This window comes from Molothrus aeneus, chromosome 6 (assembly GCF_037042795.1).
Source record: "Molothrus aeneus isolate 106 chromosome 6, BPBGC_Maene_1.0, whole genome shotgun sequence".
Taxonomy (NCBI): domain Eukaryota; kingdom Metazoa; phylum Chordata; class Aves; order Passeriformes; family Icteridae; genus Molothrus; species Molothrus aeneus.
In genome coordinates this window covers 53,124,158-53,143,838 of record NC_089651.1, presented here as the reverse complement: position 1 = coordinate 53,143,838, position 19,681 = coordinate 53,124,158, and the positions used below count along the sequence as shown (strand labels likewise).

The 19,681-nt window shown below is 40.9% G+C and overlaps 2 protein-coding genes across 5 annotated transcripts; one reads left to right on the top strand and one right to left on the bottom strand.

Moving 5' to 3' along the window:
- Positions 1-1,935: 1,935 nt before the first annotated feature.
- On the bottom strand, positions 1,936-8,926 carry COA8 (cytochrome c oxidase assembly factor 8). Its single transcript, XM_066551998.1, has 5 exons — positions 8,791-8,926; positions 7,760-7,957; positions 6,691-6,754; positions 4,655-4,745; positions 1,936-2,186 (listed from the first exon to the last, which is right to left on the bottom strand). Exons 1-5 carry the CDS (start codon positions 8,914-8,916, stop codon positions 2,081-2,083), a joined length of 585 nt encoding a protein of 194 aa, XP_066408095.1. The 5' UTR covers positions 8,917-8,926; the 3' UTR covers positions 1,936-2,080.
- Positions 8,927-8,995: 69 nt separating this feature from the next.
- Positions 8,996-14,457, top strand: BAG5 (BAG cochaperone 5). 4 transcript variants are annotated; one of them, XM_066552407.1, is made up of 2 exons: positions 8,996-9,105; positions 9,689-14,457. In XM_066552407.1, exon 2 carries the CDS (start codon positions 9,718-9,720, stop codon positions 11,068-11,070), a length of 1,353 nt encoding a protein of 450 aa, XP_066408504.1. In that variant the 5' UTR covers positions 8,996-9,105; positions 9,689-9,717; the 3' UTR covers positions 11,071-14,457. The 4 variants fall into 4 exon arrangements, with proteins under 4 accessions (XP_066408504.1, XP_066408506.1, XP_066408507.1 ...); XM_066552409.1 differs by having other exon boundaries at positions 9,030-9,113; XM_066552410.1 differs by having other exon boundaries at positions 9,073-9,117.
- The last annotated feature ends 5,224 nt before the right edge of the window (positions 14,458-19,681 follow it).

The window sequence follows — 19,681 nt, the reverse complement described above, 5'->3', positions numbered from 1 at the left end:
CTCTCAGCTTAATCCTAGTATGGTCCAGTGTATGCTGATACTGGTTTTGGGTGACAAACACTAAAATTACATGTTCAGAAAACAGTTTTAACTGTGAATTTACAGAAGCACGATCGAAACCTTTCATTTGAATTCCCACAGCTCCCCCATGCCAAATAACACATATCTGCATGATGAAGCACATTAGCTCATCTGACATCGAACAGTTTTTTCCTTGGATTAGTTTGAGTAGTGAATCAATTTCCTGATGTGGTTCAGCAGGCAGACACAAAAATGTCTGTGCTAATGGAAGTGAGCAGCTCAGAAATGAAAATGCTTTTGATTGACCTCTACCCATTTAAAGCATATGTGAAACCACCTTAGGGATGTTCTACACAGGCTGTCAGAACATATGGCCATTAACCACCAGTCCACTAGGGCTCTGGTCTCTCCCTTTCTGGGATATTTTCTTGTATTATCCAATTATTGTTTTACATCAGAACTACTTATTAAAGTGTGCATTCACATTGTGGTCAAATTTTACATACTGTAAGATATGATTTACTGTAAAGCCCTGAAGCCTGTAAAGCCCTGTATATGATACACCCACTATAGTCAATTTCAAAATTTTATTTTCCTAAACATGGTATTTTGAACATTTTTAATATATACCCTATACAGTAACTGATGCAATGTAACATTCACAGATACTTTCAAAGTGTTGGCTATTATCTCAGCAAACACCATTAATCAGTATTTTCATTTACTAATATGTAAAATCACAATTCAATGGCCACTTTAGCCTGATAATATCATAGTTGCATGAAACACTGTGATCTGCTACTGTATTAGTAATTTATTTAACTTATTTCATTTTGCAGAAAAATATTATAGCTGATGTGGACAAAGCTCTTTTTGCTCCAGTTGAAAAAAGTCTGTGAACAAACCATGTCATGTTTGGATATGAAAAATAGGTCAATGGCTACTGAGATGATGCTTCCAAAAGCAGAACCTTCCATACAGCACAGCTTTAGGAAAACACTTCATCTGACAGCATACATTCTTTTTAACAGAATCCTCTTAGTAGGTACTGGATAAAAAAAAAAAGTAATTTAACTGTAGAAATGGACAGAGAGAAGATAGTGAGGATTGAGACTTCTTTTAATTTAAAAATGGCACAATATTTTAGGACTTCACTCAAGCCAAACTTCTTCCAATTGCTGTTACTTACCTGGAGGCCAAAAAAACAACCCTCAGACAAGTTATTTTCAGTGCTTTGGTGAAGCTGGTGAGAATAGCACACTTTTGGGGAAGAAATGAACCAGGAGAAAGCAGTGCATGCTTGTAGTAATTGTCATTCTTCATTCAGGAGTTACCAGTTTTGTCTTCTACCAAGATTAAATGATGGGTAGCACATTTGTTAAATTGCTCAGCAACTAAAACATTTACCAATCATGGATCAGAGGAGCTCTTGTCCAAGGGAGGCACATTTCTCTTAATTAAAAAACAGAAAATCTAAGAAGATCCTATTGCACAGCACTTTATATGAAATTATACCTTAAATCTTTATCAAAAATAGCAGATAATCACACTGAAGAGAGGATTATTCTAAACTGATTGTATATATACTCTCAATTCAAACTTGTTCCTTCACCCATATTGTATTACTTATGGATAGCTACTGCCCCAGACAGGCAACTGCTGCAAAATGAGGAATTTTTGTCTTTATATAACAATACAGTTAGTGGAGACATCATTCTGAGACCAGACTTCAGGTGCAGCACACAATCTCATATTATTTAGCAGCCATAAGTCTATAGTAAAAACAGGACACTCATTACCCATTCCATCTGACACGAACAAGGAACAGCTTTTGAAAGTTTTCTTCCTTGTGTTTCGGTGGAGAAATATTTTAGATATTCTTGGAATAAAGGGTAAAGGAAATCTACATACTGATTATAAATTAAGACCAGTGTTGACTTTTATTTACATAGTTTAACAAACAAATTCAAGTAACTATTGCATCAATCATTCAAATTTTGAACATTACTATAAACCACAAATTTATAGCATAAGTGTTGCATTCTTCATGGAGCTGTGATTACTGTTCTACATTTTTCTTTCTCCGACGAAGCCACCTCAGAGCTCTCACCAGTGCAACTTGTCCCATGAGGAATGTGATCCTAAAGTTTTGTTTATACCAATCTCTAGGATTCCAAAGCCAAGAAAATAATCAGCACACAGAACAAGAACAGGAAAAAGATACACAATTATATTAAAATATCCTTTGGCACTGCCAAATTGTGTTCTTTGTGGGAACCCCCTTTTCCTGCCTAATAAGAGTTAAATAACCTATGAAAAAGTCTGTGTATATCCACATTCAGGAACAGATTTGAAATCAGGTGAGATAAAATAGTTAAAACTGTCTCATGTTTCAGAAGTAAAGCAGATCACCAAGCTATCTGGACTACCTGCCAGTGCTGTGCTTCAGGTAAAATTTGTTTGTGTGTGGATAAAGATGCCTGTGTTAAAAAGGGCAGAGTTGGTCTCATACAAGGATGGCAAAAAATAAAATCAAATCACACTTCAAAGGCTAATTGTATAACTCAGTATACCGTATCTTTTAAAGATAATGCCTTTAATATTGTCAGTTAGTCTTTATATCTTTAAATAATTTAATTTTTATTAATCATGCACGGCGTCTGGAACAAATTAAAATTATTCACAGTATAGTCTGCATCAGCCCTTTTTAACCTCTGCAAACTAGCTTCAAGTTCTCTGCCCTGTTACAAATTAAAATAATACCAAATTTTTTTTCTAGTTTCTAACAAGGATCTCACTTCCATGTTGTAAAATGCTCACAAGAAGCAATAGGATACATAGAATTCTGTAACTAGAACACTAGGATTTAGGTCTTCTCCTGAGATGTCTGGGGCAAACCTTGCATGCACAGCTCTAACATAAGCCTGAGATACCAACCCCTCAGTGAGGGCAGCAGCCAAATTCACACTGACAGGCAGCACTGAGCTACCCCTTCAATTGTCATGTTAAATAAAAGTATCATGCTAGCATTGCAACTGTTTCTTTTCCCCTTTCACCTTTAATTTACTACATCCTTCTTGAATTTTTTTCCAAAACTAAACCCTATTTCCAGTCTAAGTACCCTGAACTAGATATTCAAGGCATCTATGCACAGTCATTGCTTCAATTTTAACTACATTTTAGAAGTTGCAACACTTCAGCTGCCAGTTTTCAGGCCAGCTGGCAATACTGCAAAAGAACATACAGCTAAATGCATAAACAGATTTTTATAAATATGACCCCTCAAAATCAGACTGCCTGTAAAAAGCTCTGCTGTTTTCAGTGCTGTGCAGTTCCACTTTGAAACTACAACAATGCAGCCAACACAACCTGATTTTCCAAGTCAGCAGCAAGGAAGGTCATGTTTAAGCACAAAGCCTGAATTTTCTTCCCCTGAAGATGGGACACTATCCTAAGGTCACTGCAACAATGGCAACTGGTAACCAGTTCTAAGATTAACTATTTGCATTCCCACTTATCAATTATAGGCAATGTATTGACAATCCTTTCACTAAAAACAATTTCTTACTTTGCATCTTTTCGTGCTGTTGCTTTGGATTATGATGAGGTTCCCCCTGCCCCTCCATGGGCAAGATAAGATGTGTAGATTTAAATATCTGTTAGTTAAATTGTTCTTACAGGATTTTAGAATGTTTTATGGTTTATGCACAATATACAAGGAAACTCAAGCCACCATTGGTTACAGACCAGCTGCAGTGATGGCAGAACTCTCACTGGCATCACACCATGAGGAACCCAGACACACCTGACACTTTTGAGCCCAATAATCTCCCAATCCACTACAGAGAGGAAACTGCAGTTCTGCTTTCACATTCAGTGGTCAGCATTCCTGGATTAAGGGCTGTCTTCCTTCACCTTCCCATTCCTCCCTCACTTCTAGCCCTTTCTCAAGTGTGCACAGCTACTTGCAGGGGTATGTGAGTTTGCAAGTCATTTTTCACCCCTTTCAGATCCTCAGTCCAGTTTATCAAGTTGTTGTACACACAGTAACACTGAAACAAGGCAGGAGATGCTCTGAAGAGTTGGATGTGAGTTCACCAAGCTGTAGCTGAGGTTCTACCCAGGTCAGGTGATCAATTTATGCCTTGTCAAACTTAAAAGCTGATCACTTTTTTACTAGACACTTGCAAAATAATAGACCCAGGATTATTAAATATTACTCCCATTAAATGATTTTCCTTTGATATAAATAATTTACTTGTCCTTATTTAACAGTCAGCTAGAATCTGTTATCCAGAACTTTCAAGTGGTCTATTTGCATATTTATCAGTTTCAATTAGCAGCATGAAAAGACCTATGCCCTAAGATAATAAAATGTGCCTGATCTTGTCTCTTGAAATCTCAGACTTGAGCTTATCTTTCCATTAAAACAACAATAAGCAGCAGCAGAACTCAAATGATAATGCAGATTCGCCAAATGCTAATAATAGCATCAAAAATATAATTTTCCAAAATTACAAGGGTTTGTGCTGTTTTACCAATTACAGAAAAAATGTTCAAATTTTAAGCTTGATCTTATACCTTTCACTTAAACTGTAATGTATAATGGTCAACATAAATACCTGCTACATACCTGTTGTACTGCAAATGCTTTTTAAAATTTTTACTTAGAAAGTCCTTGTAAAAGTCAGCCATTTCCTCTGCATTCAGCGTTGCTTTTTGACCTGAAAATAGGTTTTGGTGTAACAAAGTCAAGGCAATTCTTTGGATCAAAACACTGGGTTCAGATGCTAGGTCTAACTCCTTGCTCCTACAAGCTTTCTGTGTAAACCTGAACAAGTTAATGTCTTTAACTTTCAACCTTTTAAGACTTATCTAGAGAGCACAGCAGATGAAAAATACTGATCATCTTGAAGCTGGCATAGTTCTTAACCCCCTATTTCTTGTGCCAGTAATAGTTTATCAGCTCTTAGACTGTTTAGGGAAGCAGTGAACCCCTATGAAAATGTGCATAGATCTAGGAGTATCTTCCTTTGAATAAAATAATTTCTCACTGGGCTAAAGCCTAAAGAGTACCAATAAGAGCATTTAGTAACTTAATTTCCCCCCCTAAAGCAAGTCCATAAATATCAAAAGAACACTATCCACAACTGGCATGGTATTTTCAGATGTAATTCTTTTTCTATTACTGTTAATAAATTCCAAGTAACTTCAGGCAAAAAGTTTATGTTCTGAGATATGAGACTCCCAAACAATCTAGTAGGCAATTATTTTGAGAACAAAAGATTATTTTGAATATGTCACTCATAACCAGAATATAAAAGGTCCAGGAAGACCTGTGGCTATAGCACAAGATCTCTAATCCTGAGAACCAGCAAATATTCTCAACTCTACCAGACAATTCCTACACAACCCTTCTGGCACAAAATGTCCCTAAAATGACAGTCAAATTTCAATGCCCCAGGGAACATGGATAGGATGATGGAAATGGAATTGCAATATTCAACTTGCTACGCTTCCAAAATGCATTTTAAGGCTTTTGAGATTGACCACAGAAATGTAAATTATTGATTGGTTCTATTTGTCATTATTAAAAAAACTAATATACCACAATGTATTAACATACTATAGGATAAATTAACTATAAAACCATTTGAAAACTGTTAATACTTATAGTTAATTTGTTTCTTCATACTGGTATCAGCAAAACTGATTAATTACATAGGAAAGTAAGTTTTGTTCCAACTGTTTGTGTATATTTTTATTTTTACAAACATTCACAGCTGTATTCTAGAATAGCTGACCAAAGGCATGCAGTTGATATAGATTTATTTTTAATGGAAGTATGTGGTCACTCTCTTTTACTTCTAGAGTATAAAAGCAAAACAAAAAACCCAACAAAACAGCAATATAAAAGAAGTGGTTTTGAAACAACATAGATCTTAATTAAAATTACTTCTCAAGCACACACTGATCACCAGAATACAAACAGAATAGAAAAATAATGGTCTGTGACATACAGAACGTCAGAGCAGATGCTTCACTGAACTCAAACAGATCATTATTCTGTGAACAAAGTGTTCAACCTCATACTACAATGCCCAATTCACCATTATCATGAAGGCATTTTGTTTTCATTTTCACACAATGAATTAGAGGGACAACTATTTTACAGTAACTGTGCCCAGGCAGAGACAGGCAGATAGCAGCTGCCTTACTCTCCCTCAAGGAAAAATATTGTATTCATTGGACACAGCATGGACCTGAAGCCAAAGACTGGGAATTTATCTGCCCAACCATAACATGCACTTGAGGCAAATGCTCTGTATGTTTATCTCAGCCAGCTCACTGGCTTAGGAGGTGTGAAAGTAAAAAGTCCCTTCCTCCTCAGGCTACACAATTATTATATTACTGGGCTAGGATTTCAGCACATTCCCTCTGGCTGCAGGGAAGGAATTAGGGGGAGAACAGTGCAACAGATGACCTGACCCCCATATGCACGTCTCTGAAAAGCTCCTTGTCTCTTTTATAATCACACTCCTGAAAACAGTTCTAAATCCTACCCCTAAGATTTACTTTTGACAGAACACAAAGAGCATAAACTAACAATATTCAAAGTTAAGCAGAATTGAGAATGCATCCTAAACTATTAACAAAGATCTCACTAACCTGATTCATCTCTCATTTCCAGACCCTTGGCTTTCAGTCTTGAATAAATAAATTCTTCTTTTTCCTAAAATATGTTTTTCCACATTAGAATGGGATGTAGTCAGTCCTTGAAGTTAACCATTGGTTTTAATTACATAGCAATGTGGTGTTCAACATCCTTTGAAAGAACTAGCAATACTTGTTATACTTGCAAGTGTCAACTAAACATTTTTCTTAGTCTAGTGAGTTAAACTGGTCATTTAGATCCTGCTGCCTGCATGCATCAATTAATTCATGCAAGTGTCCTACTGATACTCATAAAACTGATTTATGGAGTAAAGCTACAGCCAAACTTCAGTGTTGTTTGACAGAAGTCAAAGTTTCAGTTTATAAAGCAAACTATGGAAATGTGCTGTACTGTATAACCGAGATTTTGAGCATAGAGAAAAACATGCAGCCTAAAAATTAAAATTATTTAGATGGAAGCACATAATCATTTGTGTGTGGGTTTTACAGACTTAAAAACAGTTCTGTGGAATTAAAAAAAAAAGCTTCATTTTTTCTGGGATCATTGCAAGTTTTGAGAGGATATGATGTTCAGCATCATAAACAATGGTGAATTACTGAACTGTTACTGTTCTTTCAAAAAATTGGCTGGGAGATGCTAAAATCAGGAAAGACAGACTTACTTTAGCCTTGCTGGGATACGCTGCCCAGTGAAATGGGACACGTCATTTACCATCATTTAGTAATTTTGGTAATTACACCAAATTTCTTTTCTCTCACTTATGACAAGAGAAAAACCAGCCATGAAATAATTTTCAACAGCTGCTCTAGCCACAGCCAGGTCCAGCATGTAGAACAGCTGCAACTTTATACTTTCAGTGCAAGACAGGAAAAAGGCAAATACTCTATGCCACTAGGCAGCAACACGTGGGATGCTTAGTTTTGTGCATCATCTAAATAAACGAACGACAAAACCATCATTTCCCCCGTGACCCTGAGCGCATTAACAGCGGGCAGAAGCGAGTCCCCGGGTTTCGGGCAGCCAGGGGAGCAGCAGCAGCGGGTGCGGGCCCGGCTCGCTCACCTGGCGGAAGGCGCGGTTGTGCCGTGCCCAGAAGCGCTGGTTGCTGGCCTGCGCCTCCTGGCGCGCCTCCCGCAGCCGCCGCTCCAGCGCCGACTCCTCGGGGGGCACGTAGAAGATGACGGGGCGCAGGTTGGAGAGCTTGTCCGGGGGCCCGATCCAGTCACTGTGAGAGTGCGCGGGGGGACGGAAACCCAGGCCCTGCGGAGCACAGACACAACGCGTTACCAGCACCTCTGCCGAGCTTCTGAAGGACCTCGCAATTTGGAATAAATTCCCAAACGCCAAGTTCAGAAATAAAGCACATTTATTTACTGTGACCAGTTTTTTAAAATTTTTTTTTTAAATTTTATTTTTCTACCACTAATACTCAGTTAAAATATTTCACGGAGAGAACCAGCAAGTACCCCAGTTTTTTGCGGGGCTGATCTCTGCCCTCTGGCGACCAGTGACAGCACCCGAGGGAACAGCGTGAAGCTGTGGCAGGGGAAGTTTAGGCTGGATATTAAAGGCTCTTCACCCTGAGGGCTGAGGGTCACTGAAACAGACTCCCCAAGGATGGGGTCAAGGCCCCAAGCTTGACAAGCTCACGGAGCTTTTGGATAACTCTCTCAGTAGTGCGATTCTTAGGGCTGTTCTGTGCAGGGCCACGAATCGGATCTCGGTGATCCTTGTATGGGCCTAGAAATTCATATTTTATAATTCTGCGATTCTAAGTTTTCCTCAGCCCGGCGTTCTTCCTGCATCCCTGTGCCCACACACAGGCGTGCGCCTGCCCCAGCCGAGTTCGGAACACTTGGGGTTAGCCCACAGCCCAGACCTCAGCGCCCCTCCAACACCCAACACCGGGGGCCTCGGCAAACACATAAAAACCAGAGGCCGCGGGGATCGCGGTTTGCTGCCGGCTGCCCCCGCCCCGCCGGCGTTACTGGGAGCCAGCCAGAGCGCTCCCCACTCAGGGCTCCGTGGGGGCGGCGGCCCCCGAGGCTTCCCCCACGGCCCCCGCAGGAGCCGCCGCCCCCCGCCGGGTTTACCACGCTGTCCGGCCGCTCCCCGCGCTCAGCCGCGCGGCCGCTGCCGCAGGAGGCGGAGGAGGAAGCGGAGGCGAGGGGGTGGCGGCGGTAACAGCCACCGGCCCGCAGCCCCCGGGCGGCCGCCATGGCCCGGCGCTTTACGGCGCTGCCGCGCGGGGGCTGCGGGCGGGGCGGGGCCAGGTCGGGGCCGGGCCCGGGCCCGCCTCGGCCTCCGCCTCCCTGTGCGCGGCCGGGCCGGGCGGGGCTCGGGCGGTTCGCGGCGCTCGGCCCGTGGCGCAGCGCCGGGCCGGGCAGCGGGTCCTCGCTGGGCGGCGGGTGAGTGAGTGAGTGAGTGACTGCGGCGGGTCGCGCGCGCCGCGCGGGTTCGCTGCGGGGCCGGTGGGGACGAGCCTCCCGCAGGTGCCTCGGCGGCGGCCCGGTTTCATTTCCTCTTCCCGCTGCGCCGGGCCCCACCGCGGGGGAGGCGGGAGGTTGCGACCATGGCGGGGGCGACGAGTTCAAAGAGGCAGCAAGGTATGTGCGGGGACGGAGCGCTGCCCCGCGGCTGTGGCGCCCGAGGGCGGTCGGGTTCGGCCGCTGTTCTCCCCTCGCTCCGGGTTTTCCCCTGGGCTGCGGGTGCCCTGGTTGTTCTGCGGCGGCTTCGGCCGCAGAGCAGGTGGGGAAGGCTGGGGGTGAGCAGCCTGGAGCTGGGCGTGTGGCAACTAAAGCGTCGCCCCTGCGGCCCGACCGGGAGAAAGGTGTAAAAAAATTAAAAGGTTATGAAATATCAGCTGAGCGGTTTATTCGTATTGGTGAAGGTACTTAACATAGCTGTAACGCTGAAGTGCTTCAGAATGGAGAAGTTGCAATGTGTGCTCGTGTAGCACTTAAGCAAGTCTTGTTCTCGTTTTCCTTGTAGTTCGTCAGAAGCTGGACTGGGGAAGAGGAATGGATATGGGTAACCAACACCCATCCGTAAAACGGTTACATGAAATACAGAAGGAAGTAAAAGAGATCGAACAGCAAGTGGCTGTCTTCAGCGGTCTGTCTACCGACCGAGATTACAAGGAATTGGAAAGAAACCTTACAAAACAGCTTTTTGAGATCGATTCTGTAGACACCGAAGGGAAGGGGGATATTCAGCAAGCCAGAAAGCGAGCTGCCCAAGAAACTGAGAGGCTGCTGAAGGAACTGGAACAAAATGCAAACCATCCGCGCAGACTGGAAATAGAGGCTTTATTCAAAGAGGCACAGGCTCTTGTGGAACGCGAGATCACACCTTTTTACGAAGGAGGAAACGGTATAAGTGATGAATTTGAAGAAGGAATTCAGGACATTGTGCTGAGGCTTACCCAGGTGAAAACTGGAGGGAAAATTTCTCTACGCAAAGCAAGATACCGCACTCTGACAAAGATATGTACTGTTCAGGAGATTATAGAGAATGCTGTAAAGAAACAGCTGTCCCTGCCACTCTCTAATGATGTTCATCCTTCTGTCTCCAAAATTAACTCTGTAATGTGTGAGGTGAACAAAGCCAGAGGAACTCTCATTGCACTTCTAATGGGAGTGAGTAGTAATGATACCTGCAGGCATCTGTCCTGTGTGCTCACAGGCCTCATTGCTGATTTGGATGCTTTAGATGTCTGTGGTCGCACGGAAATAAGAAACTACAGAAAGGAAGTAGTAGAAGAGATCAATAAATTGCAGAAATACCTGGACTTGGATGAAGAAGCAAATTCTACTCATGCTTATGATTTGGCAAAAAATCAGTCCATTCTAAAAATAGAAGAGATCCGTAAGAAGATGAAGGAAGTTCATTCCTTACTTCTCAAAACAGAGAATGCCTCTGATTTGTATCTGGGATCCAAAGCAGAGTTGCAGGGACTAATTGCCCACCTAGATGAAGTGAGTCCAGGAAAAAACCCCTGTATTAGAGAGGCCAGGAGAAGAGCAGTAATTGAAGTTCAGACTCTTATAACATATATTGATTTGAATGAAGCTCTGGAAAAAAGGCAGAAGTATCCAGAGCAAACTGCTGTTGAACATCAGTGTCATAAAGCAGTTTGGACTGTACTTGGAAACTTGTCTCAGATTCAGAAAGAGGTGATTTCGTTTGATGGAAACAGAACAGATAAAAATTACATGAGACTGGAAGAACTTCTTACAAAACAACTTCTAGCCCTGGATGCTGTTGATCCGCAAGGTGACGAGCGGTGTAAGGCTGCCAGGAAGCAGGCAGTAAAGCTTGCACAGAATATTCTTTACTATCTGGACATGAAAACAGATGAATGGGAATACTGAAACAGCCATGGCCTGACACAGAAGAACATTTTCCCCTTTGGCACCTTAGGAAGATCATTGGCAGCACATAATAAAGTATTCTGTGCCTGCTGAAATCATGGAAATTGCATAAGCAGTTGACTTGGCTATATGTCTGCTAACCCACGCAGTCACCCACTTGCCATGGCAACTGTCAGTACACCATCAGCAATTCTGGTCACTGATATAAGCAAAGAAGTGCAATTCTCTGAAGGAATAGCTTAATACTTGATCAAATAGCTTCTTCTATTTTTTTTTTCTCTTTTTCTTTCTTGTTTTTATTTCAATAGCTTTGTGCAATGTTCAGTGAATGCAGGTTTTTCAAATCACAGAAACTTCCTTATGGTACAATACTGGCAAAACTATTTAAGGAGACTGAACATGAAAATTAGTATTCAGGCATGAGGCTCCATCCAGCAACTTCACAGCAGTCTGGATGTCCTGTTAATGTGCTGTCATGACATAAAGTACTAAGGGCAAAAAGCCTGCTGGCTTTTGGATTGTACTTGATTTATTCCATCCATCATAGCATCTAGATATCTCAGTTAATGGAGCTATAATGCCAGCTGCAAATTAGCATTTACATAGGCAAAGCCAATTATGTCAATTTTTGTAATACCCGAGCCCTTTGATTTGCAAAACCAGGTCTTTTGTTGGTGGAAATTCTTTCAAGTTATTGCTTTAAGGTACTGAGATTTGGAGAGGAAAATCTGTACATTTATACCAAACAGATAAAGGGGATTTTGAGGATTTCAAACTGCCATCCATAAACCCTTGAAAACTGCACTGAACTTTCTTTAGTGGCTGCTTAGGTGTCTTTTTAAACTCTGCTGTTGCGTCTGGTTTTCACATTTGGCGAAAACATAAACAGACTTCACTTTGAAGTGAAATGTGCATTTTTGGAATTATTTTTGTAAAATTAGGTAGCCAGCTGTAAAGATGTCCCTAATGATGTAAGTATGTGCTACATGGTCAGGTGTGGCTTCGAGCATGTCTTGGAAGGACTTGTGGCAAATGTCTCTCTCTGCAACTCATTCACTTCTTTCAGAAGCTTCATAAATAAGCTTGCTTGTACTGTTGTATGCACCTACCTTTTTATTTGTGGCTGCTAGTGCCAATCACATTTCTACTATAGCATGTTTTTTGGCATTTTTTGAAAGCATGGCATTAAAATTATTTGAGTATATACAGATATATATAAAGACTATAGATATATATATAAAGGTATATTCAATTGTGGATAATTTGCACTCAGCTCTTTCAGGATGAACTAAGGAATTAATATTCTATAGATGATGATTTGCATCACTTTAAGGAGTAAAAACCGTTTCAGATGTTACAATAAATATTTTTAAGATTTATTTTTGACTGATTAGAGAAGACAGTACTGTCTGTGAGAGACAAGTGCCTTTATGACACTGCTATCTTGCACCGTCATATGTAGATATAGGAACTCTTTACTGGCAGCTTGATACATTTGTAATCTTTACAAACTGGATTTTTCAGGTATATATCTAATTCTACTGTAGTATATGTCAAGCTAACACAGTACAATAGGTGACAGTTGCCCTATAGAGCTCTGAGAATGAGTATCAAATTTGGGAAATACATATTCTGCTTAAAAACTAAAGCATTGCTGTGGAGGTGGGGGAATTTGGGCAGGTCTTCTGTGCCTATTGCTACAAGAATAATATGTTTGTTCATAACATACTATGAGATGTTGATTGAAGGCTGCATACCTTCAGAGTGTGAATAGATTTTGTTTGTGATTGTGCAGGTGATTGCTTTGCAAATCTACTTGCCAAAACCGACATAATTGAGTACAGTGCCTAAGGCACGATTTGGCAATGACAGAATGTTTGTGGAGGATTCTTCCTGCTCCTTCAGAGACACAACCCCATGGAATTTAACTCTCCTTCACTAAAAAAAAAAAAAATTCCCTAATTAAAATTCCAATCTCTGTTTGAATATTATGTGGCTAACACAGACTATTAATAATGTTATACACCTGAATTATTTTACTCATTTCAAGCTCTCTTCATGTTTGAATTGCAACTTGTGATTTGCACTTACATTTTTAGGAAAGATAAGGATTTGATATTGTAATGATGTTAATAATTTTTCTTTAGCATTACTGTCGGGTCTGCAGTGGTTACTTGTAGTTTGTTTGAACAATTTAGTGTCTGTGTTCTCTGGCAGATATGTGTAGTTTTATAAGCGTTTGAGCCTCTTATGTAAAAATGAGTAAGTATAGTTATCAGATCTGTCCTATTTTAAATGTGTCTTTTAGTTTTCCTGGATGGATTGTTATGCCTGCATCTCTAAGAATGCAAATGTGTAATGATAGTGTAATTTGGCTGACTGAGTAGAGTTCAGTAGCAAGATATTATGTGGATTAAGTTTTTTTCCCTTTGTTCTGTACTCTGATAAATTGACTATTTAAATTTTGTGGTGTAATCCTCATCTGGAATGGGTTTAATTCACAGTTTTTGCATGAATGAAAGTAATAAAATATATGTGCTTAACAAGAAAAAAAAGGCAAAACAAAAAAAACCCCAAAAAACCAAAAAAAGAAATGCACAGGTTTCTCAAAAATTTGCTTTTATGCTGAAGAATGTAATTTCTCTGTTTTTCATATCCAAAGATTGAGGGAGACACAACTTTTCTTTCCAATACAGCAGGCTAAACTAATCATCAAAATGTAAATGGACCAAATGGCTAAAGCCTGCATTTTAGTACTATACTAAAATAGAATAACTTTTCTGTGTGCTGCGTTATGTACCTTAGAGCAAAATAATCGAGTGGATATTCTGGGGGAGAGCTAATCCTGCATCACGATTCCTATTTGTTAACCAAATTTCTTTTTGAACTAGTTTTCTTTAGTTACTTCAGTATTTATTTTTTGTTGTTTGCCACTCAGAGTGGTTTTTCTGTGATTTTTTCTGGATTTCTATATCACAGAAATCCAAATCTTTGGAGAAGATTTTTGTTAAGTACAATTCTTACCTTTTAAACTTAACAGAAGTCAGTGTCTGTGCTCCTAATGGTGTACCTGTCTTCAGTTATTGCTGTGCAGGAGTTGACATTTGTGTTCACAGATCCAAGATTAAATATTGCAGTGTTAAATTCTTGATTATTAATACAAATACATTACTGCTTTTACTAGATATTCATTTGAATGTTACGCCCTGATGCCTTTCTCTATTTATTTTTGAATGTGAGTTATCAGAATGTAAATTATTTTTGTCTTAGAGCAAGTGTTTTTATTAAACATACAGACAGAAAGCTCTTTTTTTCTCCTCTCCTTCTTGAAAAGTTTGCTTTTTCACTGCTGTATTGATTAAAATAAAGTTCTTTGTGTGGATACCACTCCTACTTGCTAAATCTGGTGCCTCTTGGTTTTCTCTGCATTCCTCAGCAGCAGCTTTGCAAGCCTGCAGGGTTGCACTTGGCTGATGGCTGCAGCAGTGCTGGTGGCAGTGTGCAGATCTTGCCACTTTGCCTTTGGAGGATGCTGCCTGAGCAGATGAGCTGAGAAACTGATGGAGGGATTCTCTTTGTGCAAAGTCAGCGTGGATGGATCCCAGAGCCTTTAGCAGGAGCTCAGCTGGGCTGGTTTTAGGCTGTGCACATGAGGCAGGTTCCCTGTGTTCCCTGTGTTCTGCTGGTTCCCTGTGTTTTTTGGAGGTGCACTGAGCCACGTTACCAGCTCGCTGCTGATGGAAATTGAGAATTCCCTCTCTGCCCAGAAAGCTGCCGGCTTTGTGCAGTTTCTGCTGCTTGGCCAACTTCAGTGAATGATTGAATTCAATAAAATGGGAGAAAACAAACAACAAAAATGGAGGAGGGGGTTTAATGAACCAAACTGGCTTTCAGAAATGCATGTGGGCCAGAGCTGCTGCGAAATGAAGGGGTGGGTGGTGTAGCCATGGGCTAGGGAGCAAATGGTAACAACTCTGGTAGCAGCAAGTCATTAGATCAACTTGCAAAGTTAAATAACTGAAGGAGGAAGAAGGAAAGTGTCAACTATCGACTCCTACAAAGAAGTAGGAATTTTCTGCTTCACTAATGGGATGCGATGAAGGCAATACTAATGAATCATGTATGGAAAATAAACCAGTAGCTTTCAACTGCACTTTCATGATCATGTCACAAGGATCATTACAGAGGGTAAGGTTGGAAAAGACTGACTGGTTTTGTATCTTTGTACAAAGTACAATCATGGTAAAGTACTACACAGGCTCTGGAAAAGCCTTACCCAGAAAATACTGGATAAGACCAGGGTTTATAAAGGTTGAATGTTCCCATAGGTAACTTCACTATATCTTCTTTCCCTTTTAACAATAGAGCTTATTTGAAGGAAATATATTCTTCAAAGACCAGTAAATCCTCTGGGCCATGGCTCTAGATGTTGCTCAGCCAGCTGCTGACCAGTTTGTCTTGATTGCCTGTTTACTTGTCAAAGAGAATTAACCTTGTAAGAATATTTTTTGTGTGTGTTTTGGTGCCTGAAATGGTTCAACTGGAAAACCACCATATTTTATTATACTATTATATTTATATATTATTATATTTATTTTAGGTGTATCCTCTCCTTTGGAGAATTCTCAGCTGAGAATTTAAGGAGTGGAAGGACATTAGTACTGAGCTCATAGATTGAAGCCTGGGGGTTCAAGCTGGCTGCCAGAAGGAGACATTTAAATGGCAGATCCAGGAAAACATTCCTGCTAGAGGAGACTGCTAGCAGAGACATGACCAAATGTTTTTCAGAGCTGTGTGTCTGTCCCTCTGCTGCTGCTGAGCTTTCATTGAGAAAGTGGATTTTTAGGGGAGTATTCCCTGTAACACTCTAGAGCTTTTTGGTTTAGACTAAACTGAGCAATTATGTTTAAAGCTTTTGCTGAGCTGTGGTGGGGCTGACCTAGGTATCATTCTGATTTGCTACATGGAACAACGATGTCCACGATGCTTTCAGTTATACGGGTAGGCAAGTACATGTCAGCTAAAAGCTGGTCATTAGCTGAAGAAGCTGAGAATGAGCTGTGCTTTTGTCGAAGGCTTTGCACAACACTTACCCATTCTCTACCCATCGTTTTGTTCTGGGGACTGCCAAACACAGATGATTGCATGAGTTGCACTGCTTGACAGCTCAAAAAAATAATGACCTTTTCTAATTCTCCAAACTCTTCCTACAGGACATAAATTGTTGCAGAGTTTGCCATTAGAAATGGAAAAGTACAATGAGTTTCTTAATTGGGCCATTTCTCCTCAATTAGTTTTGCCAGACAAACTTCTGTGCCACAGGAGTTCCTTGTGAAACCTGTATTTCAGGCAGCTAATCAAAAGCATCTCATGAGGGAGGAAACACCATGATGGAGTGCAACGTCCTTAGTAAGGTCCAGAACTCGCATCCCAAACCAATCTGTGATCATGGCCACCAAGAGTGCAAACCAAAGAAGCAGAGAGACAAGAAAGGCTGGAGGAGAACAAAACTAAGACCTAGTGCAGTTGTCAGGTTTGACCAACTTAATTTAGCTTTATGACAAGAAAAGCAAGCAAAGCAAAGCTCCCTTTTGGCTTGGTGCAGTTGTACATTGTCTACACCCTGCAGTTCCACATTGTTTTCACCCTATGTCACCCTAAGTGCTCCTCCGGGGCACGATGGAGGTGATGGGGGTTAGCCTTGGAGTGCCCGTGGGCAAGAGGGTGCCACCCATCTCCAGGGATACCATAATTACCTTTATTCTCTCTGAAATGTGTGGTGTGGCAACTCCTAGCACATAGAATATCAGCATGGCTTGCATAAGGCAGTGTGCAGCATGAAGGTTATACTCTGTAATAAAGTAGTAATTGGAAGGGGTTGTGTAATAACTGCTAGCAAGTCTGAGTAAGGTATCTTTTGTGTGTTTATGCTGAATTTATTAGGTTTTAAAAGAAAATTCTTCCTAACGTTTTATACAAATCAACCTGTGATCAAGTGTCTCTTGCTTACCTTCCAGTATGGCCCATGTTAGTACTACATGAAATGGAGGTTTGAAGAGCTCCATTGTCAATGGATATTTATGAACGGCCTCTGCTCACTTTTAGACAGGCAGTGAAACCCAGATTTTCCAAAACACTCAGCATCCAAAGTTCCCACCGTGACAAGTAAGGGCAGGTTTTGAAAAGGAGCCCATGCACAGACCCAAACACTGTCATTTCTTGTCACAGACAACCACAGGATCATCCCTGCAGCTAATCAAGAAGCCACTTAAAATGGTTTTGCCTCATTTCTCCAGTGAAAGGTTGTTCCAAAGCATCATTGCTGTGAGGACTGAGTAACCTTCTAATTTCCAGCATAAACATATTCATGAAAAGCTTTTCATCTCCCCTAGCGTGTAGTCTGCAATATATTTATAGGCCACAGCTGAATTGCCTCTCAGCTCTGGATTTGCTTGGCTACCAAGCAAATACACCCAAACAGGCTGAGCTCCTTTGAAAATCTCTATTCTCTGAATCCAAAACAAATTATAAGTAGCACTTTGCATTTTTTTTCAGGAGTTTTTCCAGTTCTGACAAAAAACTTCCAACTAGGAGTCCATACATGTACACTGCTGGATGTATTGTTTCAAAGGAAATAGAAAAGAAATTTTAGTATTAGCTCTGTAGCACTGCAGTTGTGAATTACTTATTTTCAGTACTTCATGGCATTATCTTCATGCCCAGCTTGCTTTGCCATTTGAATATTCTAGCAATTGATAGTTTTGAGTGCAGAAGCAGTTTAGAAGCATTTTCAACCTCTGCTATGTTGGAGTGGTTTTGCATCAATAATAGGTGTGTTGTTGTTTGAAGGAACTATGTATGAGTGGTTTTTGTATCAGAACCTCTCACTATTTCACTCAACTGGAAGTGTGAGTTTACTTAGGCAAGTGCAATAGATTAAATAGATTAAAAGGTTCTTTGGGGAGAGTCCCCTCCAATTCATGGCAAAGGTCTTTGAAATCATCAGTTAAAACAGGAGACTGCTTAGTAAGTGTGGCCATAGTGTAGAAGAATGATTTACATTACTGTCATGTATAGATATGTTCAAATTTTCATTATTAAGAGTACTAAAATCTTAAGAAAAAATATCTAATAAACTCAAAAACATCCTACTGTGCATTTATACACAAGTGGACATTCATACAAGTTGTGCCCTGTGGTTTTCAACCTTCTTCAAGTTATAAACTCCAAAAAATACATGTGGCTAATTAAAATCTGCTGACCACTGTTGCCTTTTGGGAGCTTCTGAAAGTGCCAGGGATTACTAAAAGTCTGCAGAATAGTGGCTGGAAAGATTGCTGCCATGCAGTAAAGCCAGTGGCTGTTTCAGAAAGCCTCAGAATAGCTTCATTTCAACTCAGTGTTTTGGAACATTTCTCAGCATCCCTATTTTCAAAGCAGAAGCCAATTTATTGTCTCCTTTGTTTCTACACAGCTATTGTGTTTCTGCTGTATTTGTCTCTGTCTTTTCATTTATAACCATTAATTCAGTTTTGTGGCAAATTTCATCATATCTGGTCCATCTTGCTCTTCCCAAGCAGGAGTTTCTTCCCAAGTTATAATTATTTTGTGGGCATTGTTTCCACCACTTCACTGATGGCTGAGCTCTTTCTCTGTCCTGGTGCAAACCTCACAGCTGACATTTTGGGCACATTTCTTTGGAAAAGATAAATTTTCCTCACTTGGTCAGACCTGGAGACACTGGAAAAATACATGTTCTCTACATGAGTTACTGTGTTATGGATCTCTGGGACCCAGGTCCTGGTAGTTGAGAAGAAGCTGTTTGAGTTACAAGGCAGCTGGGAGGATTTTAATGAGCTTCATTCCTTGTACAGAAAAAGAGAATGTTAGGAGGTTGCAGCAACAAATGAGAAACCATGAGGAGGTAGAAGAACAGCCAACAAGGTGACTGAAAATACTAATATTGCTGATATTCTCAGCTGATGGAAGGTAGGAGACAAAATGGAGAATGGCATGGGGCTCCAGCAGGCAGCATGACAGCAGGGCAGGGCAGGTCCTGAGACAAAATCCAGGCTCTGCCAGGAATCCAGATCAAAAGGCAAGGCTGGTGCTAAAGCAGGTCTGAGGGCAGGCCAGGAACACAGCCAGAGGGTTGGGGTCAGGGCTCCAGCTCCAAACAATCAAGGATACCAATCAAAGGGGTCAATGTTTTAGACAGACTCTGCTGAGCAGTTAGGGGACCTCAGGGTAAGGTTAAACCATTGGAAATTTGGGGCTGGTCTCAGGTCATAAGGATGCATTCCTATAAATCCAGAGAGCAAAGTCAGCTGCTGAATACCTCAAGGACCTGAGTGTGGAAGAGGTCTGGACCTTCAGCAAGTGTGCAATTTCTGATCACATGATACACAATTAGCCACACACCTGTACACCCAAAGCTCATGATGCAATTGCATTCTGATTTCCTTACTATGGGATGATGTTATTTGGGGTGATGATTTATGGGATGGTGATTTATAGGATGATGCTGTATGACTGAGGACTAGCAGATGCAATATTTGTATTTAATGCAGGGCCTGTTGATCTTGACTCACTGAAGCTGTACAGAGCTTCA